Raw genomic sequence first — 26204 nt, forward strand, 5'->3', positions numbered from 1 at the left:
ATGACGACATATTCAATATGACAACCTAATGCTATCAAATTCTGTGTCGTACCTATGGGTTCAAAATGCTCACCACACTTCTCAAGGATTTTATCCAGGGGTCTAGTCTCCAAAATGGGGTCACCACTGTTTAAGCACACCAGAATCTCTCCAAATGCGACATGGAGTCCGCTCTTGATTCCAGACAATTTCACATTCAAAAAGTCAAATGGCGGTCCTTCCCTTCTGAGCCTTGCCGTGCACCTACACAGTGGATTTCTCCCACATATGGGGCATCTGCGTACTCTAGAGAAATTTTGTGGTCCATTTTCTCCTGTTATTGTTGTGAAAATAAAGTTTGGGTCTAAAATAAATACGTGAAAAAAAGTTAAATATTCACTTTTTCCTTCCATGTCAATTCAGTTCTCATGAAGCAACTGAAGGATTAATAAACTTCTTGAATATTGTTTTGAACACTTTGAAGGGTAGTTTTTAGAATGGTCTTTTGGGTATTTTCTGTCATATAGACCCTTCAAAGTCATTATAATATGAGGTGATGTGGTGTTGTTGCCCTCCCCTGGTCATAAATATTCAGACCCTTTGCTCAGTATTGAGTAGAAGCACCCTTTTTAGCTAGTACAGCCATGAGTCTTCTTGGGAATGATACAAGTTTTTCACACCTGGATTTGGGGATCCTCTGCCATTCATCCTTGCAGGTCCTCTCCAGTTCCGTCAGGTTGGATGGTGAACGTTGGTGGACAGCCATTTTCAGGTCTCTCCAGAGATTCTCAATTGGGTTTAGGTCAGGGCTCTGGCTGACCCAGTCAAGAATGGTCAGAGAGTTGTTCTGAAACCACTCCTTTGCTATTTTAGCTGTGTGCTTCGGGTCAGGGTCTTATTGGCAGGTGAACCTTAGGCCAAGTCTGAGGTCCAGAGCATTCTGGAAGAGGTTTTCAACCAGGATATATCTCTGTACTTGCCTGCTTTCATGTTTCCTTCCATGACAACCAGTCGTCCTTGTCCCTGCAGCTGAAAGACGCCCCCATAGAATGATGCTGCCACCATGTTTCACTGTTGGGATTGTATTGGGCAGGTGATGAGCAGTGCCAGATTTTCTCCACACAGACCACTTAGAATTATCACCAAAAAGGTCTATCTTCGTCTCATCAGACCAGAGAATCTTATTTCTCATTGTCTGGGAGTCCCCATGTGCTTTATAGCAAACTATGTGGGCTTTCATATGTCTTGCACTGAGGAGATGCTTCCATTGGGCCACTCTGCCATAAAGGCCTGACTGGTGGAGGGCTGCAGTGATAGCTGACGTTGTGGAACTTTCTCCCATCTCCCTATTGCATCTCTGGAGCTCAGCCACAGTGATCTTGGGGTTCTTTACCTCTCACCAAGGCTCTTCTCCCACGATTGCTCAGTTTGGCTGGATGGCCAGGTCTAGGAAGACTTCTGGTGGTCCCAAATGTCTTCTACTTAAGGATTATGGAGGCCATTGTGCTCTTAGGAAACTTGAGTACTGCAGAAATTCTGTTGTAATCTTGGCCAGATCTGTGCCTTGCCACAATTCTGTCTCTGAGCTCCTTGGCCAGTTCCTTTGACCTCATGATTCTCATTTGGTCTGACATGCACTGTGAGCTGTGAGGTCTTACAGACATATGTGTGCCTTTCCAAATCAAGTCCTATCAGTTTAATTAAACACAGCTAGACCAATAAAAGAGTAGAACCATGTCAGAGGATCACAAGGAAATGGCAGCATGTGACTTAACTATGAGTGTCGCAGCAAAGGGTCTGGATACTTATGACCATGTGATATTTCAGTTTTCCTTTTTTATTAAATTTGCAAAAATTTCTGCATTTCTGTTTTTTTCAGTCAAGATGGGATGCAGAGTGTACATTAATGTGAAAAATAAACTTTTTTGAAATTACCAAATGGCTGCAATGAAACAAAGAGTGGTCTCAATACTTTCCGTACCCACTGTATGTCAGAAAACCATCAACCAAAACCCCACTTTAAAAACTGCACCTCTCAATGTATTCAAAACCACATTCAAGAAGTTTATTAAATCCTTCTGGCGGGTTCACAAATTAAAGTGTAATAAAAAAAAGAATTTTTTTTTTTTTGTCCTTGAAGATGTTACTTTAGCCTCAAATGTTGCATTTTGACAAGGTTAATAGAAGGAAATGGACTGTACAATTTATTGAGCAAACAGCCATGCAACCAAACAGTTGAGCAGGAAAGGGAAGGAAAGCAAGTTGATTGTTAAAGCACAATTTTGGCTAGAATGGATTGCAGACGCCATGTCACATTTGGAGAGCCCCTATGGTGCCAAAATATTCCACCAGTGACCCCATTTTTGAAACCGTGGGGCACTTGGATTTGAAAGTGTAGATTTTGCTCTCTGTCAGTTGGCATAATATTTTTGATTGCTTTTTAAAGGCCAGGCTAACTTACGTCAGGGTATAATACGCAACTCAGACAGGATCTTATAGAACCATTTAGAAATAAACAGGAGTTCAAGATTTTTTTTTTTTTAAACACCGTTCACTGTGCAGTATACGTTATTTTTGCACACTATAAAATAATAATAATAATAATATTATTAATAATTTGTTTTTGCATCACCATGTGCGGTATAACCTATTTTTCCACAGACAGCTGTGTGAGGGTCTTGCTTGTGGAGATCTTCACCAGAAGTGATGCCTCACCTCAATCAAACTAATAATTAGCTTTCCTTAGAAAAAACATAGTTGGGAAATCAAATTCATATAAAATCTCCTCTAGGCTCAAAAATGAACTTATACACTGCAGAAACTTTCATACATTAAGAGTATCCCAATACAGATGCACACTTGTAGTTATAAGGGCTAAAACTCAATTTTACATGAACACAAAGGGCATAAAGCTGAGCTGAAAGTCTATTGTGGCTAAATGCATTAAATATACAAAAATTAAGCAAAAATATAAGAAAACAAACATTAAAAGCAAGGTGTTGCTACATTACGAGGGGACATATCCTTTGAATGAACCAAACAGAAATTGTGAAAACCGTGCTAATATATGATACAGAACAGTCACTACTTTATTAAGAAATCGGATTAACAATTCCTTATAAATTGAGCAGGCTGTCAAACAAGTTGGAAAAAATATAGTAATCTAGCACCCAACAAATGTTTCGCTGTTTCATCATCAGGGGGTATGGCATCATAAAGCAGTATTTATACTTTTGTTTCATTTTAATACATTTATTTTGTGAACAATATACTCTATCCACTTGTACTTTTTCTTTATGCCCTCTGATTTTAAGTGTTCAACTACATTAAAATACATAAAAAATTCTGTGGCTTTGTATATGTAGAACTCAGCTTGGGGCCGAATTTTAGCCACAAACAATTTTTGTTGTTTTTAAACATATTTCAAGTCTCATTTATACAAGATGTGAAAATTGTCTAAAAACTCATGGCAGTGAAGGTGTTTGTTCTTGTTCATATCTGTTAGGGTATGTGCACACGTATTTTGGAGCTCTGCGGATTTTTCCACAGCGGATTTGAGAAATCCGCAGGTAAAAGGCACTGCGTTTTACCTGCGGATTTACCGCGGTTTTTATGCAGATCTTGTGCGGATTCCACCTGCGGTTTTACACCTGCGGATTCCTATTGTAGAGCAGGAGTAAACCGCAGTGAAATCCGCACAAAGAATTGACATGCTGCGGAATGTAACCCGCAGCGTTTCCGCGCGTTTTATTCTGCAGCATGTGCACTGCGGATTGCGGTTTCCATAGGTTTACATGGTACTGTAAACGCATGGAAAGCTGCTGCGGACCCGCAGATCCACTGCGGATCCGCAGCAAAATCCGCAACATGTGCACATAGCCTTATAGAGGATGCATAAATGTCTTATTTCCATTAAAATAACACTGATTAAAATCAGACAGGCCCCATTTCCTCATAGTTTGTAAGCTTGCGAGCAGGGCCCTCATTCCTCCTGGTATCTGCTTTGAACTGTATTTCTGTTATGCTGTAATGTCTATTGTCTGTACAAGTCCCCTCTATAATTTGTAAAGCGCTGCGGAATATGTTGGCGCTATATAAATAAAAATTATTATTATTATCAAAGGTTTTTTCTTTTAAACAACAAAGACAAAACCACAAACAAGCTGTGCTTTACTCACCCTCCATCACTGCAACCCAGTGTGTGTAGCGTCACGTTGACAGAACTGAACTTCATGGCTCTGCCCGAGTAGACAGCACAAGCCGCTGAGCTCATGGATTGGCTGCAGCGCCGTTGATGTGACATCAGCGTTGCAGACAACAACAGACACTGGAAGGGTGAGTAAAGCACAGAGTATATATTTTTTTTTTTTTACAATGAACTGCACCTGGTGACAACCATCATGAGAATGTGAAACCCCTATAAAGTTAATGTTCATCCATCACGGATATTCTGTTAAACCTTTGAATTTCCATTCTACTCTAATTAAATAATAAGGAAACAAGCAAACATATACCATCTAAAAGCACAGATGTGAACAGCATAATAAAACAGTTGAAATATTTGGGAAGTTTGCCACAGAATGGGTTCTCACCTGACTAAGCAGTTGTCCGTGGAATATTGTGTTTACTACCTTCAGCACCTGTTTGGTGAGCTTCCTCTGGGAGATGGGGATAAGTATCCTGTGCTTGCTACCTTCAGACTCCAGTTCTTGTTGCACTTTGTCCAGCAGCTCACATAGGAACTCCTGGGCATCTTGTTGGTCATATCCCCTGAAAGCTGGTATGAGACTCCACACAGAATGCAACATGGCAAAGGGCGAAACCAGCGCCCACTTCCCTGACCACATTACACGGAAGAGTGTGTGCAGTTCATGGCAGAGGGACAGTTGTTTGGTGCTGGGTTCCTTGGCTTGAATTAGCTCCAGGTTTTTTTTGATTGATGACCCCCCACCATTTAGTCCATGGCCCCCAGGTGGGTACCCTGAAGCAATGTTACCCGTACGGTGCTTGCCATTGGTGCCTTTATTTGCCAACAGTTCTTCCTTCTCACTGGGGTCCAGGGTGAGGAAGCATTCCCTGAACTTCTGCAGGTGGCTCAGCACTTGCAGTATAGAGTTCATATAGCAGGTGTTTCCAAGGTTGCGAAGCCCAGTCACTCCAGGGGTCACAGTAGGCTTGATGGAATACAGCTGGTTAAACCGTCTTTGGGCTTCCTTCCTTGAAGCAGAACTGCTGGTTGTCATGTCCCTGAATTTTCGAGGAATAAGGCTATCCCTGTGCGTATGTGATAGCAGACGGGCACTTTTCCTAGGGGGAGTGTTTGCAAGTTCTTCTAAAAGACGCCGTTTTACTTCCAGTCTCCTTAACCTAGCCTCCTCTTTTTTCTTCTCAAGTTCTGCCTGGTGTTTTCTTTCTTCCAATTTCAGCTGTCCCCTAGAAGATTTTTCAAACCAAAGCCGTAGTGCCTTTGTCAACAAAGTTTGGCGTCTATGACGTAATGCCTTAAGCATCAATGGCTGCCCTTGTAATGACCTATGGCATCCAGACCCTTCACTGGCTGTAGTTTGTGATCTCAAGCTTCTGCGACTTGAAGCTTCCTGCTTTTGACTCCGTACAGCAGAAAGTGCACTTCTCAGTAGCTTTAAGTCTCCCTCTGGGTTATCATTTAACACATAGTCCTGGCACAAGTAGCAGAAGACATATAGTTCATGCACCTCCATAACCAAGGGGTGGCTGCTTTCCTGAAAGTGTCGCAAGGCATGCTCTTCGATATAACGACCACAAGCCACATGTGAACACTTAAGACATGCCCACACGGATTCTTTTGTATTACAGTCTACACAGCGCCATTTCTGAGGATTTAGGATGGAGTGGTCTTGCGCCAACCGTAGACGTCCCACGTGTTTACATCTATCCATGTCTCACAAGAAGATCCCACAGAACACTCTTAAATAGAGAAAAAAAAAATATTAAAAAAAATGTCCAATGCAAAAACAAAAAACACCATAGTCATACAGACTAGAAACATTTGTAATGCATTGCTACAAGTTACTTTATTTTACCAAGTAAGAAGTACAGTGCAGATTCCTCACTAGAAATCACTGATCTTATTGAATGATTTGCATTTTGCGGATTCTGATTAACTGGCGAATCAATTCCCCGGGCTTAAGGCTCCTCTCCAGTGTTTTGTTTTATTGCAGCACTGGAGTGGTGCTACTAATCTAAGTTACTCATAATACTTACCTGCCACATTCTTCATCTTTTATTGGCGCCTCTCCGGTCGGTCAACACCAGGTGGTGACCATCCGCATCGCTCTAGTGTTTGCTGGGCAATTCAGAAGTCACAAATCAGTGTAAGTCTATGAGAGCCAGAACGAGGCTCTCATAAGACTTACATTGAGAGCTGGTGATCGTTACCCCTGACCTACAGACAGTCAGAAGAAGAAGATGGTAGCGCTGGACAGTGGCCACGCCAGGAACAGCGGAAGACAACAGTTGGCAACTATAACACAAGGGTCTCCAGTATTGAAGTGTAAAAAAAACAAAAAAGCACACTAAGACTAGCTAGGTCAGTCCTGGGCAAAGTGTGGCTCGAGCCACATCTGGCCCTCTGGCTGTTCCAGTCCAGCCCGCAGACCGAGACAGTGGCCCATGGGCTGCACCATGCCCTCCCCCACCCGATGCCACCGCTATTTGCATCTTCAGGATGCAGACAGTAGTGAATACACTGGTGGTGAAGATGGGACCACCAGCCTTTTCTTCCACCAATCAGTGTATGAGACAGTAAACGCTATGACGTAATTTCATCATGCTAGCTGTGCACTGTGGAGAGTCAGTCTACCAGAGCCAGGATCAGAGAGCTGAGGGAACAGGAGCAAGGAGAGTATGTGGCATTTTATTTTTCTCTATGTGTGGTGGCTCAGTTGGTATACAAGAGGCTATAATAATTAGTAAAACACACTAATGTCAACAGGGTAAAAACAATTTACATGTATAAAATACAAAAGATAAAATAATTAATAATCCATATAGATGTATACCCTGAGAACCCCCAGTGTGCCAGTGGTGTAGTGAAACACTACGTTAATTGGAAGGAGTCATGCTCACCACATAGAAAAAAACCATAGAGCAATCACAACAGAGAATGCAATCAATAATGTTTTATTTGTTATTAATAGTAGACCATACAAAAATAACATCAATAGTAAATATATATATATATATATATATATATATATATATATATATATATATATATATATATATATATATATATATATATATATATATATATATATATATATACATACATACATTTTTCTATGTGTAAAATTGTATATTAAAATATATGAATATAGCAGTGCCTGTGGCTATCTGATGGCCCAATAATATAAGTTAAGTGTCCATATAGTATTCCAAACGGCCCTTTAGAATCAAACCAACTGTGCTGGTAAAAATGAAAACAGGACAAAAAAAGGGGGTAGGTAGGTGTGGGAATATTATAATATGCTTATGTGCAATATAAGTATGGTGTATAACAAAGTTGTGCACGAACCTAGATACTATAAAACAAAGTGAGGTAAAAGGGGGCCGATATAAGGACCATATAGGAGGACACTTACTTTGTATAAATGGTATATATAATTTCGGGGGCCACCAGCAGCTCTCCAGGGCACCCCGACGCGCGTTTCGGACGCACTGTTCCTTCGTCAGGAACTTTGTTATACACCATACTTATATTGCACATAAGCATATTATAATATTCCCACACCTACCTCCCCCCTTTTTTTGTCCTGTTTTCATTTTTACCAGCACAGTTGGTTTGATTCTAAAGGGCCGTTTGGAATACTATATGGACACTTAACTTATATTATTGGGCCATCAGATAGCCACAGGCACTGCTATATTCATATATTTTAATATACAATTTTACACACATATATATATATATATATATTTTTTTTTTCTTTTACTATTGATGTTGTTTTTGTATGGTCTACTATTAATAACAAATAAAACATTATTGATTACATTCTCTGTTGTGATTGCTCTATGGTTTTTTTCTATGTGGTGAGCATGACTCCATACAAGAGGCTATGTAGGGTGATGTCAGTATACTTAATTCTCCTCAAAATTAAGTGATAATTAATAATTGAATAAACCCTTTTATCCCTCCCCCGAAGGCTGTTTGCAAGTTAATGACCAGGCCAAATATCACAATTCTGACCAGTGTCACTTTATGAGGTAATACCTCAAACACTTCAATGGAGCCTACTGATTCTGAGAATGTTTTTTCTTGACATATTGTACTTCATGATGGTGGTAAAATTTATTCGACATGACTAGCGTTTATTTATGAAAAAAATGGAAATTTGGCAAGAATGTTACATTTTTCAAACTTTTATTTTTTATGCCCTTAACCCCTTTCTGCCATCAGACGTACTATTCCGTCCATGTGGGGTGGGCTTTACTTCCCAAGGATGGAATAGTACGTCATGCCCTTTAATGCGACACTGCGACTTAAGTCACAGTGATCGCATTAAAATTCCGACGCCATCTTACCTGCAGGAAGATGGTGTCAGCATCCTAGGGCCTGTCGCAGCCCCCCCGGCCTCCCGATCGCTGTGATTGGCTGCTCAATTCTGAGCAGCCAATCGCAGCCTTTCTCATTGTTTCAGCCAATCAATTTGGCTGAAACAGTGAGGTCCCAGCCTAGGATCGAGTACCGATGTACTCGATCCTAGGCCAGTGCCTGGCAATGCCAGGCATGGGCCCAAACCCCCCCAGGATTGGCGCGATCGAGATCGATCGATCGCGCCAATCGCAGGGCACACCGGCGGTGTTACCGCTCTGTGCCCTGCCTGTCCCTGCGCGCTCTGCAGCCCTGGGCCATGGCTCCGGATCCCCTGCCATGGCTCCGGAGCATTCAACGCTGATTGGCGCGATCGACGATCACATCGATCGCGCCAATCGCAGGACACAGCGGCGGTGTTACCGCCGCTGTGTCCTGCCTACCTGCGCGCTCTGCAGCCCCGTGTTCCCTGCCTCTGGATAGGCATCCTTCTAGTCTTATTGGCGCGATCGATGTGATCGTCGATCGCGCCAATCACAGGGCACAGCAGCGGTGTGACCGCGCTGTGCCCTGATGGTGACCTGCCGGTCACCTGCCTGTCACCTGCTGGTCACCTGCCTATGATCGGAGCTGTGAGCTCCGATCATAGGCTGGTGCATAGCAACACCAGCGTCACCAGGGCCTTCTTTGATTGGTGGGATCGATGTGATCATCGATCCCACCAATCACAGGTCACAGCAGCGGTGTGACCGCTCTGTGACCTGTCTCACCTGCCCCTGACCTGTGTAACTGCTCTGAAGGAATCCTCACACTTGGTGAGGATTCCTTCAGAGCGGTCACGCTGCGAGATCCCCTCCTGTGCTGAGACTTGTGGTGCCACAGTAGCCTGTGACACCACAATTCTTGCTAAAGAAAGAAGAGAGAAGAAAGAAGAGAGACTACAAACCGTAAGTGTTGATACCCCGATCCCGGCCCGATCTCTATTCATCCCCCCTTCTCCCATCCCCCCTCCTTGCGCCGTATCCGTGCCCAAATTTAGCAGCCGCCGAGCGTTGATTGGTGACGCAGTTCACCTATCAACACTCGTGCTCGCTTTTTTTTCACCCCCTTAGCGCCGCCGAGCGTTGATTGGTGACGCAGTTCACCTATCAACACTCGTGCTCACTATTTTTTCCCCATCCCCGTGCGCTCCCCCAGCCGCCGCGTCTAATCCGTGCCTTTTTTTCTTCTTTTCCCCCCATCCCCTTGCGCTCCCCCAGCCGCCGCGTGTAATCTGTGCCTTCCCTTTTTTTTTTCCCCCCCCATCTCCGTGCGCTCCCCCAGCCGCTGCGTCTAATCCGTGCCTTTTCTTTTTTTTTTCCCCATCCCCTTGCGCTCCCCCAGCCGCCGCGTGTAATCTGTGCCATCTCTTTTTTTTTCCCCATCCCCGTGCGCTCCCCCAGCCGCTGCGTCTAATCCGTGCCTTTTCTTTTCCCCCCCCCCCATCCCCTTGCGCTCCCCCAGCCGCCGCGTGTAATCTGTGCCTTCCCTTTTCACATCCCCGTTCGCACACCCAGCAGCCGCCGAACTCTGATAAGTGAACCGTGTCACTTATCAGAGCTCTCGTGCCTGGCGTTTTTTCCACATCCCCGTTCGTACACCCAGCAGGCGCCGAAATTTGATAAGTGACGCGGTTCACTTATCAGAGCTAGGGCCTGCTGTTTTAGAGTTTTCCTTTCACAGGTATTTTTTTCTCCCCTTTGCTTTTTTTTTTCCTTTAGCTTTTTCTTTTTAGAATAGTTTGCACCAAACACTATCCCCCCACACGTACACAGTTACCAATAAAGTACACAAAAGCACCATACTGACAAAAAAATGTCCCGTTCGTCCCAACAGCGCTATTCAGCGGAGGAGGTATATGCTTTCCTTGCCTCCGACACCGATAGCAAGGGAGAGGATCCCACTTTTCTTTATTTTTCTGATTCTTCCTCATCCTCTTCCCCCTCCTCATCTTCCTCCTCCGGCCCTGCGGAACCGCCACGCAGACGCCGCAGGACAGAAAAAGTGCCCATCATTCATGAAGATGAAGATGAGGCAGGGCCCACTCCTGAAGATGAACCAGCGCGCCCCTCTTCGGACCCCGTATGGACCTTGCCCCCCGAAAATTACGAGCTACTGATTCCTGATTTTGTGGCAGAATCAGGAATCAGGTTTGACACCACCGGCCTCACAGAAATAGACTTTTTCAAAGTCTTTTTCTCTGAGGATTTTGTTAACCTCATGGTGGAGCAAACTAATTTGTACGCTCGTCAATTTTTGGAGCAAAACACCGGTTCATCATATTCCAACTGGTCTCCTGTAGACGCAGTTGAGATGATGCAGTTTTGGGGCCTGATGCTTCATATGGGGCTCCTGAAGAAGCCAGAAGTTCGGCAATATTGGAGTGTTGATATTTTATTCAACACTCCAGTGTTCCGAATGGTCATGGTCCGAACGCGTTTTGAGGCCATCCACAAGTTCCTGCATTATTCCGATAATGCACAGTGTCCCGCACGAGATGACCCCAACTTTGACCGTCTGTTCAAAGTTCGGCCTGTCATCGAACACTTCAACAAAAAGTTTGGTGAAGTGTACGTGCCCAAAAGGGACATCTGCGTGGATGAGTCCTTGGTTCATTTTAAGGGGCGGCTCGGATTCCGTCAATACCTGCCCAGCAAGAGGGCCAGGTACGGAATCAAACTCTACAAGCTGTGTGAGAGTACCTCAGGGTACACCTACAGCTTTAGAGTCTACGAGGGGAAGGACAGCAGGATTGAACCGCCTGAGTGTCCCCCTGTCCTGGGAGTGAGTGGGAAAATAGTGTGGGATTTGGTGCACCCACTGCTGGATAAAGGTTATCACCTCTACACTGATAACTTTTATTCCAGCATCCCACTCTACAAATCCCTCTTTGCGCGAGGTACCGCAGCCTGCGGTACTGTCCACAAAAATCAGAGAGGCCTCCCAAAGACGCTACTTGGGCAGATGCTCAGAAAAGGTGAGAGCAGAGCCCAATGTAGCGACCACCTGCTGGTGGTCAAGTACAAGGACAAGAGGGATGTCCTTCTCTTGACCACCATACACTGTGATGGCAGTGCCCTCAGCACTGTACGGGGTACCTCTACACAGGTCTGCAAACCGGACTGTGAACTGGGGTACAACAAAAACATGGGGGGCGTTGATCTCTATCAACTCCTCCAACCATACAGTGCTTTGAGGAAGGCCAAGGTGTGGTACAAAAAGCTGTCCGTGCACATCGTACAAATGGCAATGCTCAACGCTTTCCTGCTGTCACGATGTGCACGCCACATCGATACGTCGTACCTTCAGTTCCAGGAGGTAGTGGTTAAGGCCCTGTTATTTGGCACGAGGGAAGGAGCTGGCCCCAGTACTTCCGGAACTGAAGGTGCTCGTATCGTACCAGGTCAGCATTTCCCGGGGGAGGTCCCGCAAACTGCAAAAAGAGGTAAGTCGCAAAAAAGGTGCCGAGTGTGTTACAAAAGGGGAATACGCAAGGACACCATTTATCAATGCGACACCTGCCCCGAAAAACCTGGCCTGTGTATGAAGGATTGCTTCAGAGTGTACCACACCTCCATGCACTACTAATTTACTTTACAGGCAACAGTAGATTAGTTCCAAAAAGGGGGCACATCTATGTAAGTTCATTGGGGGTCTAGTTTACAAAATGTCACTTGTGTTTTTTTTTTTACTGTTTGGGCACATCAGGGGCTCTGCAAACGGAACATGACGCCTGCAGACCATTCCATCAAAGTCTGCTTTCCAAAACGTCACTACATCCCTTCCGAGCCCCAACGTGTGCCCAAACAGTATTTTTTCCCACATGTGGGGTATCACCGTATTCAGGACAAATTGGACAACAACTTTTGGGGTCCAATTTCTCCTGTTACACTTGGGAAAATTAAAAATTGGGGACTAAATGATCATTTTTGTAGGAAAAAATAGGATATTTTATTTTCACGCCCGGGCGTTATAAATTTAAGTGAAACACTTGGGGGTTCAAAATTGTCACCACACACCTAGATAAGTTCCAAATTAGGTCTAGTTTCCAAAATGGGGTCACTTGTAGGGGATTTCTACTGTTCAAGCACATCAGGGGCTCTGCAAACAGAACATGATGTCCGCGTACCATTCCATCAAAGTCTGCTTTTCAAAACGTCACTACTTCCCTTCCGAGCCCCGAAGTGTACCCAAACAGTAGTTTTCTCCCACATGTGGGGTATCAGCGTACTCAGGATAAATTGGACAACAACTTTTGGGGTCCAGTTTCTCCTGTTACACTTGGGAAAATTAAAAATTGGGGACTAAATGATCATTTTTGTGGGAAAAAATAGTTTTTTTTTTTTCACGCCCGGGCATTATAAACTTTCGTGAAGCACTTGGGGGACAAAAGTGCTCACGACACATCTAGATAAGTTCCTTAGGGGGTCTAGTTTCCAAAATGGGGTCACTTGTGGGGGGTTTCCACTGTTTAGGCACATCAGGGGCTTGCCAAACGCGACATGGCGTCCGATCTCAATTCCAGCGGATTTTAGCTTGAAAATGTCAAACGGCGCTCCTTTCCTTCTGAGCCCTGCCATGCACCCAAACAGTGGTTCCCCCCCACATATGGGGTATCGGCGTACTCAGGACAAATTGGACAACAACTTTTGAGGTCCATTTCATCTTTTTACCCTTGGGAAATTAAAAGAATTATTGCTGAAAGATCATTTTTGTGACTAAAAAGTAAAATGTTAATTTTTTTCCTTCCATGTTGCTTCTGCTGCTGTGAAATACCTGAAGGGTTAATCAACTTCTTGAATATGGTTTTACGCACCTTGAGGGGTGCAGTTTTTAGAATGGTGTCACTTTTGGGTATTTTCTGCCATATAGACCCCTTAAAATGACTTCAAATGTGAGGTGGTCCCTAAAAAAATGGTTTTCTAAATTTTGTTGTAAAAATGAGAAAATGCTGGTCAACTTTTAACCCTTATAACTCCCTAACAGAAAAAAATTTTGGTTCCAAAATTGTGCTGATGTAAAGTAGACATGTGGGAAATGTTACTTATTAAGTATTTTGTGTGACATATCTCTGTGATTTAATTGCATAAAAATTCAAAGTTGGAAAATTGCGAAATTTTAAAAATTTTCGCCATATTTCCATTTTTTTCACAAATAAACGCAGGTAATATCAAAGAAATTTTACCACTATCATGAAGTACAATATGTCACGAGAAAACAATGTCAGAATCACCGGGATCCGTTGAAGCGTTCCAGAGTTATAACCTCATAAAGGGACAGTGGTCAGAATTGTAAAAATTGGCCCGGTCCATAACGCGCAAACCACCCTTGGGGTTAAAGGGGTTAAATCAGAGTAATGTTATAATTACACACACACACACACACACACACACACACACCTCATAAAATTAGAATATCATCAAAAAGTTAATTTCAGTTCTTCAATACAAAAAGCGAAACGCTTATATTAGATAGATCACTCTGTTTGAAATGACTATTTCAAGTGTTTATTTCTGTTAATGTTGATAATTATGGCTTACAGCCAATGAAAACCCAAAAGTCATTATCTCAGTAAATTAGAATAATTTATAAACACCAGCTTGGAAAAATGATTTTAAAATCCGAAATGTTTGCTTACTGAAATGTATGTCCAGTAAATGCAATGAATACTTGGTCGCGACTACTTTTGCATCAATTACTGCGTAAATGCAGCGTGGCATGGAGGCAATCAGCCTGTGGCATTGCCGAGGTGTTATGGAAGCCCAGGTTGCTTTGATAGCAGCCTTCAACTCGTCTGCATTGTTGTGTCTGGTGTCTCATCTTCCTCTTGACAATACTCCATAGATTTTCTATGGGGTCAAGGTTAGACAAGTTTGCTGGCCAATCAAGCACAGTGATACTGTTGGTTTTAACCCCTTTACCCCCAAGGGTGGTTTGCACGTTAATGACCGGGCCAATTTTTACAATTCTGACCACTGTCCCTTTATGAGGTTATAACTCTGGAACGCTTCAACGGATCCCAGTGATTCTGACATTGTTTTCTCGTGACATATTGTACTTCATGATAGTGGTAAAAATTCTTTGATAGTACCTGCGTTTACTTGTGAAAAAAATGGAAATTTGGCGAAAATTATGAAAATTTCGCAATTTTCCAACTTTGAAATTTTATGCAATTAAATCACAGAGATATGTCACACAAAATACTTAATAAGTAACATTTCTCACATGTCTACTTTACATCAGCACAATTTTGGAACCAACATTTTTTTTTGTTAGGGAGTTATAAGGGTTAAAAGTTGACCAGCAATTTCTCATTTTTACAACACCATTTTTTTTTTTTTTTAGGGACCACATCTCATTTGAAGTCATTTTGAGGGGTCTATATGATAGAAAATACCCAAGTGTGACACCATTCTAAAAAGTGCACCCCTCATGGTGCTCAAAACCATATTCAAGAAGTTTATTAACCCTTCTGGTGCTTCACAGGAATTTTTGGAATGTTTAAATAAAAATGAACATTTAACTTCACAAAACATTTATTTCAGCTCCAATTTGTTTTATTTTACCAAGGGTAACAGGAGAAAATGGACCCCAAACATTGTTGTACAATTTGTCCTGAGTACGCCGATACCCCATATGTGGGGGTAAACCACTGTTTGGGCGCATGACAGAGCTCGGAAGCGAAGGAGCGCCGTTTGACTTTTCAATGCAAAATTGACTGGAATCGAGATGGGACACCATGTTGCGTTTTGAGAGCCCCTGATGTGCCTAAACATTGAAACCCCCCACAAGTGACACCATTTTGGAAAGTAGACCCCCTAAGGAACTTATCTAGATGTGTGGTGAGTGCTTTGACCCACCAAGGGCTTCACAGAAGTTTATAATGCAGAGCCGTAAAAATAAAACAAATTTTTTCCCACAAAAATTATTTTTTAGCCCCCAGTTTTGTATTTTCCCGAGGGTAACAGGAGAAATTAGACCCCAAAATTTGTTGTCCAATTTGTCCTGAATGCGATTATACACAATATGTGGGGGGAATCACTGTTTGGGCGCATGGGAGGGCTCGGAAGGGAAGGAGCTCCATTTGGAATGCAGACTTGCATGCAGGTTGAGGCATTATAGGTGGATACATCATTTTATCGAAGCCCAGCGTCACCTTAAAAGGACAGTCCAGAACTGCTCACATCACGGTTTCATATACACTACTAGCTATTGAACCAGTTCCATGCCCGGGTGGCGAGCATTTATATTGGTATATGGTCTCCATCCTGGTATGTGCTGCTTCCATCCTGCGCCCTAATCTTGTCATGTGCTGCTACCATCTTGTGCCCCTATCTTGTCATGTGCTGCTCCCATCTTGAGCCCCCATTCTGTCATGTACTGCTCCCATCCTACGCCCCAGTTCTGTCATGTGCTGCTCCTATCCTGCTCCCCCATCCTGTCATGCGCTGCTCCCATCTTGAGCCCCTGTTCTGTCATGTACTGCTCCCATCCTACGCCCCAGTTCTGTCATGTGCTGCTCCTATCCTGCTCCCCCATCCTGTCATGCGCTGCTCCCATCCTGCGCCCCCATTCTGACAAGTGCTGCACCCATCCTGCGCCTCCATTCTGTCATTTGCTGCTCCCATCTTGTCTTGCGCTGCTCCCATCCTGCGCCCCCATTCTGACATGTGCTGCTCCCATCCTGCGCCCCCGTTCTGTCATGTGCTGCTTCCATCCTGCACCCCGTTCTGTCATGTGCTGCCCTATTCTGTCATGTGCTGCTCCCATCCTGCGCCAAAGTTCTGTAATTTGCTGCTCCCATCCATATGCCCCATACGCTGCTCCATAAAGGTTGATAGCCCCCATAAGATGCTCCATAGTATATGCCCCGTATGCTGCTCCATAAATGTTGATGGACCCCTTAAGGTGCTCCATAGTATTATATGCCCCATATGCTGCTCCATAAATGTTGATGGCCCCCATGAGATGCTCCATAGTATTATATGCCCCGTATGCTGCTCCATAAATGTTGATAGCCCCCATAAGGTGCTCCATAGTATTATATGCCCCGTATGCTGCTCCATAAATGTTGATGGCCCCCATAAGGTGCTCCATAGTATTATATGCCCCGTATGCTGCTCCATGAATGTTGATGGCCCCCATAAGATGCTCGATAGTATTATATGCCCCGTATGCTGCTCCATAAATGTTGATGGCTCCCATGAGATGCTCCATAGTATTATATGCCCCGTATGCTGCCGTGATATATATAAAATATATATATATATATATATATATATATATATATATATATATATACACTCACCTATCGTCGCTGGGCGCCGAGTGCTGGGGGCCTGAGCAGGAGGGGACACCGGCGCGCTGTGGGGGTCAGGTGCCGGAGTCGCCGCTAGCTCCGGTCCCCGACGCTTGCTATAGTCACCTGGCCCTGATCCAGCTCTGCACGGCGCCGTCTTCCAGGTCCTCTGGCTGTGACTGTTCAGTCAGAGGGCAGCGCGCATTAAGCACGCCATCGCACCCTCTGAACGGAACGTCACAGCAGAGGACCTGGAAGACGGCAGCGCGCAGCGGTGGAACGAGGACAGGTATTATAGGTATTATAGATAGCATACTCACCCTCCTGGCACGTCCCTGCTTCTCCGTTGGAGATCGCGGTGTGCGTTCAGTGCTTACGTATACCGCGATCTCCTGGGCTGCGTCACTCTGTGGGGTCCAGACTGCGCCGGCGCTTGCGCAGTTTATAAAGGCTTCGGACAGAGTGATGCTCCCAGCGTTATATTATAGATGTGCACAACAGTTTTGAGACACACGTGTTAACCATTGAAGTCCAGCGTTTTCATTCATCACTATTGCTAGAGGGACGGGATGTAAAATCCAGGCCCTAAGCATGCAGTCTGTCTCTACATCCATTTGTGAGACTAGTTACAGCTGTCTTAGGCCAGGTTCACATTACGTTTCCCCAGTCCATTAGAAGGACTGCGTTACACCGCGGCATAACGCAGTCCGTTAACGCTGCCATTAAGCACTATTTCGGGCACGCAGTCATTGAGTGACGGACCCGGGGACGTGGGTTGTAGCGTTTCCAGGTCCGTCACCGTTAGCGCAGAGAGAGCATCTGCTAGCTCTATCTGCGCTAGTGCAACCGAATTTCGGCACTTGCGTTAACACAACATGTGTTGAACGGGCTGCTTTAATGCAATGTGAACTTAGCCTAAGGCTATGTGCACACGTTGCGGATTCTCTGCGGATCCGCAGCGTTTTTTTGCATTGCAGAAACGCTGCAGATCCACAATTGATTTACAGTACAATGTAAATCAATGAGAAAAAAAAATGCTGTGCACACTTTGCGGAAAATCCGCTGCGGAAACGCTGCGGTTTAAGAGAAGTAGCATGTCACTTTTTTGTGAATCTGCAGCGTTTTTGTACCCATTCCATTACAGAAATCCACAGGGGTAAAAAAAACGCAGCAAATCCGCAAAAAAACCGCAGCAAAAACGCACAAAAAAAGCTGCGGAACCGCACAAAAAACGTGACAAATCCGCAGGTGCATTTTCTGCCAGGAGAGGCAGAATCCGCACCAGAAATTCCTAAGCCTAATCCGCAACGTGTGCAAATAGCCTTAGACTATGTTTCCATATTCCGTAAAGGCAGCGCTTTGGACGCAGCAGATACCCGCTCCATCCAAAGTGCTGCCGGCTTTTGTATGTGCGGTGAGTCTGCATGTGTTCATTGAATCACCGCATCCTATATATAGGACGGTGCTATTTATCTTGCAGAGACTGAAATAAATAGACATGCTGCGGTCTATAAAGACGTGCCGCATGTGTCCGCAGCAAATACTGAACATGGAAACATAACCTTACATAGTCACCTTTATTAAAGATTCTGGTCCACAGACTCAGTCAGACTCTAACCTCTACAACATGGGCAAGACCAAAGAGCTTTATAAGGATATCATGGACAAGATCATAGACCTGCACAAAGCTGGAATGGGCTACAAAACCATAAGTAAGTCGCTGGGTGAGGAGACAACTGTTGGTGCAATAGTAAGAAAATTGAAGGAATACAAAAGGACTGTCAATCGACATCGATCTGTGGCACCATGCAAAATCTCACCTCGTGGGGTATCCTTGATCATGAGGAAGGTGAGAGATCAGCCTAAAACTACACAGGGGAACTTGTTAATGATCTCAGGGCAGCTGGGACCACGGTCACCAAGAAAACCATTACTAACATTATGCCATAAAGGTTTAAAATCCTGCAGTGCCCACAAGGTCCCCCTGCCTAAGAAGGCACATGTGCAGGCCCGTCTGACATTTGCCATTGATCACCTGGATGATTCTGTGAGTGATTGGGAGAAGGTGCTGTGGTCAGGTGAGACAAAAATTGAGGTCTTTGGCATTATCTCAAATCGCCGTGTTTGGAGGAAGAGATATGCTGCCTATGACCCAAAGAACACCATCTCCACCGTCAAGCATGGAGGTCGAAACATTATGTTTTGGGGGGGTGGGGAGGGGGGGTGTTTCTTTGCTAAGGGCACAGGACTACTTCATCCATTGTCTCATTGATGTGGTGGAGACATGTACCTTAAAATCCTAAGTGACAACCTGGTTCCCTCCACCAGGACATTAAAAAGGTCTTGCTGGAAGACCCAGCCATGACTCAATGACTCAAAACATACAGCCAAGGCAACAAAGGAGTGGCTCAAAAAGAAGCACATTAAGGTCATGGAGTGGCCTAGCCAGTCTCCAGACCTTAATCCCATAGAAAACTCAAAGGGAACCTGTCACCCCCCCAGGCATTTGTAACTAAAAGAGCCAACTTGTGCAGCACTAATGCTGCATTCTTACAAGGTGGCTCTTTTAGTTCGGGTCCCTGGCACTGCTGAAATAATCGTTTTTGAAATTTGTCCCTCATACCTCGATATCGCCAGGGAGGCATGTCTTTCCCCCCTAATCCAGACGCCTCCCAGCCGTCACTCAACGCCTCTGCACGCCGGGCGCCGCCTCCTCTTCATTAGCGTTCCCGGCGCCTGCTCTGTAAGTTCGAAGGGCAGCGCAACTCTTAGATAGGTTCCCTCTAAAGGTGGGAGTTAAAGTTCCAAGAGGCCAAGTGACAGCCTCAAAATCTTAATGATTTAGAGATTATCTGAAAATAGGCGTGGTCCAAAATTCCTCCTGACATGTGCACAAACCTCATCATCAACTACAAACAAAAGTCTGACTGCTGTGCTTGCCAACAAGGGTTTTGCCGTCAAGTATTACCGTAAGTCTTGTTTGCCAGAGGAATAAATACTTATGTCTCACTGCAAAATGCAAATAAATTAATATAATTTATACAATGTGATTTTCTGGATTTTATTTTTGATATTCTATCTCTCAATGTTAAACTTAAGCTACCCTTTAAAATTATACCGTTCATTTCTTTGTTAGTGGGCAAACTTAGAAAATCAGCAAGGGATCAAATAATTATTTTCCCCACTGCATCAGCACAAAAAGAGTACCAAGAGCTTCATGACATGGATTTCCATTGTCGAGCTGCTGCATGGAAGCCTTACATCACCAAGCACAATGTCATGCCTCAGATGGAGTAGTGTAAAACACACTGCCAATGTACCCTGAAGCAGTGGAAAAGTGTTCTGTGTAGTGAAGAATCAGTTCTTTATCTGGCAGCGTGATTGAAGAGTCTGGATTTGGTGAAAACCAGGAGAATATTACCTGTCTGACTGCATTGAGCCAAATACTGGGTGAGGAGGGATAATGCTATGGGGTTGTTTTTCACGGGTTTTCCTAGGCCCCATAGTACCAATGAAGGGAAATTTTCATGCTCCTCTGATACAAACATCAGTTTCTGACTTAACATATCCTGTTCCTGGAAGAATGGGTGAAAATTCCCAACTACTCGAAATCCTAGTAGAAAGCTTTCCCAGAAGAACGGATGCTGATTAATCTGCAAAGAAGGGAACAACTCCATTTTGGATCTATATTGGGATTTTTTAAGAGCTGTAGGGGAAATGTATAAGCTTCCCAAGACTTTTGTTCATATAGTGCACCTGCTGGAACTTGTGCAAGTGTTCCGAGGCAGGCGTCTGAACACGACACTGGCACTGCTAACATCCCAAAGCTGAAGGGAGCGCCACCAGACAGCCCATTAAATAGCACAATATAATGTGCTGATGGAGGGCTGGTGAATTGTGTGCTCAGATAAAAGCGAGGGTGGCTGCTATCAATGCTGTTTTAACTATTTAGATGCTGCTGTCAATCACAGACAATTGCATTTAAATGGCTTGAATGTGATTCTTGGGTCACGATAGGTTACCACTACAACTGGGACCCTGGACCACATTCTTAGGGTATGTTTCCTCGTTCAGGAAACGCTGCGTTTTTAACGCTGCGTTGAGCCGCAGCGTAAAAAACGCAGCGTCCAGATGTTACAGCATAGTGGAGGGGATTTCATGAAATCCCGTCTCCACTACACATTAAAAGACGCATGCGGCATACCTGCGAAAACGCACATGCGTATTAAGAACGCAGCATGTCCTTACAATGCAGAAACAACGCAAGGACAGCACAGGTGACCTGCCAGTGACCTCTGGTGCAGATTTGGTCAGGATTTTACCTGCATAAAATCCTGACCAAATCCTGATGCAATCCTGAACGTGGACACATACCCTTAAGTCCCATAAGAACAGAATTTTTTTCCTTACAATGTAAATTTTTTTTTAACCCCTTCATGACCGGGGGATTTTTCGTTTTTCCGTGTTCGTTTTTCGCTCCCCTCCTTCCCAGAGCCATAACTTTTTTATTTTTCCGTCAATTTGGCCATGTGAGGGCTTATTTTTTGCGGGACGAGTTGTACTTTTGAACGACATCATTGGTTTTAGCATGTCGTGTACTAGAAAACGGGAAAAAAATTCCAAGTGCGGTGAAATTGCAAAAAAAGTGCAATCCCACATTGGTTTTTTGTTTGGCTTTTTTGCTAGGTTCACTAAATGCTAAAAATGACCTGCCATTATGATTCTACAGGTCATTACGAGTTCATAGACACCAAACATGACTAGGTTATTTTTTATCTAAGTGGTGAAAAAAAATTCCAAACTTTGCTAAAAAAAAAAATAAAAAAATTGCGCCATTTTCCGATACTCGTAGCGTCTCCATTTTTCATCATCTGGGGTCGGTTGAGGGCTTATTTTTTGCGTGCCGAGATGACGTTTTTAATGATAGCATTTCGGTGCAGATACGTTCTTTTGATCGCCCGTTATTGCATTTTAATGCAATGTCGCGGCGACCAAAAAAACGTAATTCTGGCGTTTCGAGTTTTTTTCCCGCTACGCTGTTTAGCGATCAGGTTAATACTTTTTTTTATTTGATAGATCGGGCGATTCTGAGCGCAGCGATACCAAATATGCGTAGATTTGATATTTTTTTTATTGATTTATTTTGATTGGGGCGAAAGGGGGGTGATTTAAACTTTTACGTTTTTTTTATTTTTTTCACATTTTTTTAAACTTTTTTTTTTTTAACTTTTGCCATGCTTCAATAGCCTCCATGAGAGGCTAGAAGCAGGCACAACGCGATCGCCTCTGCTACATAGCAGCGATCTGCTGATCGCTGCTATGTAGCAGAATTGCACGTGTGCTGTGAGCGCCGACCACAGGGTGGCGCTCACAGCGACGGGCAATCAGTAACCATAGAGGTCTCAAGGACCTCTATGGTTACCATTCACAAGCATCGCCGACCCCCGATCATGTGACGGGGGTCGGCGATGACGTCATTTCCGGCCGCCCGGCCGGAAGCGGTAGTTAAATGCCGCTGTCTGCGTTTGACAGCGGCATTTAACTAGTTAATAGGTGCGGGCAGATCGCGATTCTGCCCGCGCCTATTACGGGCACATGTCAGCTGTTCAAAACAGCTGACATGTCCCGGCTTTGGTGCGGGCTCACCGCGGAGCCCTGCATCAAAGCAGGGGAGCCGGCATCGGACGGTATAGTACGTCCGATGCCGGTAAGGGGTTAATAAAAATAAATAAATAAAAAAATCACTTTTCTTGTCTAAGTTGAAAGCTTGGACAGGCCAATTATTTTGTTTTAATGTTCCAAAATATAAGATATAAGGTCTCATATTTCAGAACTTTAAATATATGTGTTTAGCATAGGTGTAATGGTGCTGAACTGGGGAATATTGCCAGGCCATTTTTCTGCAGTTAGTGACAGAAAAACAAGCCTAAAAAAAAAAAAGCCAAACAAACAGGAAAAAAAAAGGAAGAAACACCTCTTGCATTGTTTTTTTTTCTCTTCTGTACATTATCTGCTAAATTGAAAGGTCTTATTCAATTCAAAACTACAACTCGCCCCACAAACAGCAAACCCTCATATTGCTATGTTAATGGAAAATTGACATACAGTAAGTTATCGCTTTTGGAAAGAAGGAAGAAGAAAAACAACAAAATTAGAAAAATTATCCAGTCATGCAGGAGATAATGTAAAAGGGTGACAGCATTGTGACGGAAAAAACCAAAACAAAAACACAAAAACAGAAAAACACTGAGGAGTTAAGAAGTCCGCTCTTGAGCAGATGGCTGGACTCATTGAGAGACTAGTGGATTAACCCTGCACCTAGAATGGATTAATAAACTCTTAACAGCTTCTCAACGAAAATTAAGGGATTAATAATCCTTATGCACAGTGTACATCCAGGGTGTGTTAGCTATTTTCAGCAGTTAAAATAAAAAAAATAAACACACCACATGCACAAGGCATTTATAGTCAACTAGGACTTAGGTCATCAAAAGATCAGAGAATTACATCAGAAAATTACCTGTTTGCATATTTACATTATTTATTTTTAATTTTGATATCTCTTGATAATTTTGCAACGGTCACAGTAGCCACAAGGAGTTATATTAGACTCGCACTTCTCGTTGGGAACATAGGGGGCAATTCATCAAGATTGGCGTAGTGTAAACTCATGCTTCACAGGTCTTGACAGAGAACACAGGCCAAATTAATTTAGAGTTAGAAATGCTACTCCAGTCTGGAGTCTGAGACCAGAAGAGCATTTGTAGTGTAGAAAACGTCGGCAGAATTGATTAATTTGACAGGGATGGAAAGAGGATGGACAGCCATGTCTCTGCTTATCCCGAGCTCCCATTTCAGCAGAACTGATCCAAAGAGGCACTAAAACACCAAAAGTTGCAAAACTTTTGGCAAACTACGTGTTGAACAAACATTTTGCGACTTTTTAAAGCTTTTATGCCACTTTGTCCTTCTTCACATCTCCCCTGATAATGTGAAGGGAGAGGGGAAAAGATGAAGGGTGACAACTACTGAGAATAGTAGATCTGCTGTTGTCTACCACTCATAGAACTGTTACTTTTCATGGTGTCAGTGGTAGTCTTCGGTAAAGAACAGAGATTGTTAATCTAGTAAAAGGCCTAGCACAGCAGCCAGTGCGATAAGCACAAGGCTCATCAGCGCTCTTTGGCCTTTCCTGCTGCATGTGCATGACAGTACTCTGCTCTGCCCTCAGCAGTGCAGAGCGAAGTGCGCCTGCGCAGGAGCGCAATTGTGGGACACTGTGGATGATCCAGGAGGAGGGAGATTGCGATGAGAGGAGGTGTCGCTGAAAGCAAAGCTTGTGATGCCCATCAGAATGGACCATACGGGGGATAACAATAGTTATTTTTTGTGCTATGCAGAGGGGATTGGGGGACTTGCATACAGCTTACTGGAATAAAGAGGCCTTAAAAGGGGGAGGCAACAGTTTAAACTGGGAAACCCCCTTTAAAACATGTAACAGCAGCACAAGGAATGCCTTAGGATGTGTCCTCGGGCCCTATACATTGCACATCAAGTAAAGTGAACAAGCCTTAGGCCACATTCACACGTTCCTTTTTATCCTGCGGGTTCTCCCGCAGCGGATTTGATAAATCTGCAGGGCAAACCCGCTGCGGTTATCCCTGTAGATTTATCGCGGTTTGTCCTGCGGGTTCCGCTGCGGGTTCCGCTGCGGGATTTACCACTACTATTGATGCTGCATATGCAGCAATATGCAGCATCAATAGTAATGTTAAAAATAATAAAATCATGATGATATACTTACCCTCTGACGTCCCGATCTCCTGGGCGCTGCAGGCGGCGGTCCGGTTCCAAAGATGCTGTGCGACCAGGACCTTCGGTGACGTCACGGTCATGTCACGGTCACGGTCACCGAAGGTCCTGGTCGCATAGCAAACCTGAGACCGGACGGCCGCGTGCAGCGCTGAGACTTCCGAGGGTGAGTATAACATGATTTTTTATTTTAATTTTTTTTTTTTTAATACAAATATGGTTCCCGGGGCCTGGAGGAGAGTCTCCTCTCCTCCACCCCGGGTATAACCCGCACATTATCCGCATTACTTCCCGCATGGTGGACACAGCCCCATGCGGGAAGTAAGCGGATCAATGCATTTCTATGGGTGCAGAATCGCTGCGATTCTGCACAAAGAAGTGACATGGTCCTTTTTTTCCGCAGCAATTCTGCGCGGTTTTTTTCGGGTTTTTACGCATCATGTGCACTGCGGTTTCTGTTTTCCATAGGGTAACATTGTACTGTACCCTGCATGGAAAACAGCTGCGGACCCGCAGCGGCAAAATCGCCGCGATTCCGCAGTAAAAACCGCATAGTGTGAACATGGCCTTAGGCTATGTGCACACGTTGCGGATTTTGATACGTTTTCGCAGCGTTCTTGGATGCGCAATTGCATCAAATCCGCAGTGTAGTGCACAACCAATGTTAATCAATGGGAAATTGAGAATTGATGTGCACATGCTGCGGAAAAATACGCGCAGATTTGCAACATTTTATTTTCCGCAGCATGTCACTTCTTTTTGCGGATCTGCAGCGCTTCTGCACCCATTGATTCAGTGAAATCCGCAGTAAAACTGCAGGTTTAAAAAGATCTGCGCTTTTGCTGTGGAGTTGTGTGCGAGAAACGCTGCAGATCGGGAGAAGGAAGAATATGTGGGCAGAGTGTGGGCGGAGAGTGTGTGTGTGTGTGTTATGCCTGCTACATTGACAGCTAGTCAATGATGGGACGGTAGTAATCCCATCTTCAGGCTACTGTGTTCAAGTGTTTAAAAAAAAAAAAAAACACATACAATACATACTCACCAGTCACCTAGTCCCCGACGCCCTCGATCACCTGTAAAAAGAAATATAATAAACCAACAGTACTGTCCCTGTTCCGACGTACGTAATTCATTTAATAATAATGAGTGTCCCATGACGATCTCCCGTGTAGAACTGTCACATCGGCAGATGTTACCACTCTCCAGGGGCTCCGGTGATACAATTCCGGCATCAGAGGTCAATTGAGTTCAAGCTGTCACTTGTGGCACCGCTGCATGGGAAAATTCTCACGCAGCAGTGCCGTAAAGTGAGAGCATGAACTCATTGAACCCTCAGTGATAACACTGGAGGAGCCATTGTCTCCTGTCAGTGTGTCACTGGAGGCCCTGTAGAGTGGTCACATCTCCTGACGTGACTGCTCTATAGGGGAGATCGTCGTGGGATGCTCGTTATTAAATGGACTGTGTCGGAACAGGAAGTATACTGTTGGTTTATTTTTTATT

General features: G+C 44.3%; 1 protein-coding gene across 1 annotated transcript in view; it reads right to left on the minus strand.

Moving 5' to 3' along the window:
• Positions 1 to 26204, minus strand: part of USP49 (ubiquitin specific peptidase 49) — a 135698-nt gene that overhangs the window by 52362 nt on the left and 57132 nt on the right. The window contains exon 2 of the mRNA XM_069756389.1: positions 4572 to 5925. Coding sequence (XP_069612490.1) covers positions 4572 to 5897 — 1326 coding nt within the window. The 5' untranslated portion in view covers positions 5898 to 5925. The remainder of the gene's footprint in view (positions 1 to 4571; positions 5926 to 26204) is intronic.

The sequence above is a fragment of the Ranitomeya imitator genome, chromosome 3 (assembly GCF_032444005.1).
Source record: "Ranitomeya imitator isolate aRanImi1 chromosome 3, aRanImi1.pri, whole genome shotgun sequence".
Classification (NCBI taxonomy): domain Eukaryota; kingdom Metazoa; phylum Chordata; class Amphibia; order Anura; family Dendrobatidae; genus Ranitomeya; species Ranitomeya imitator.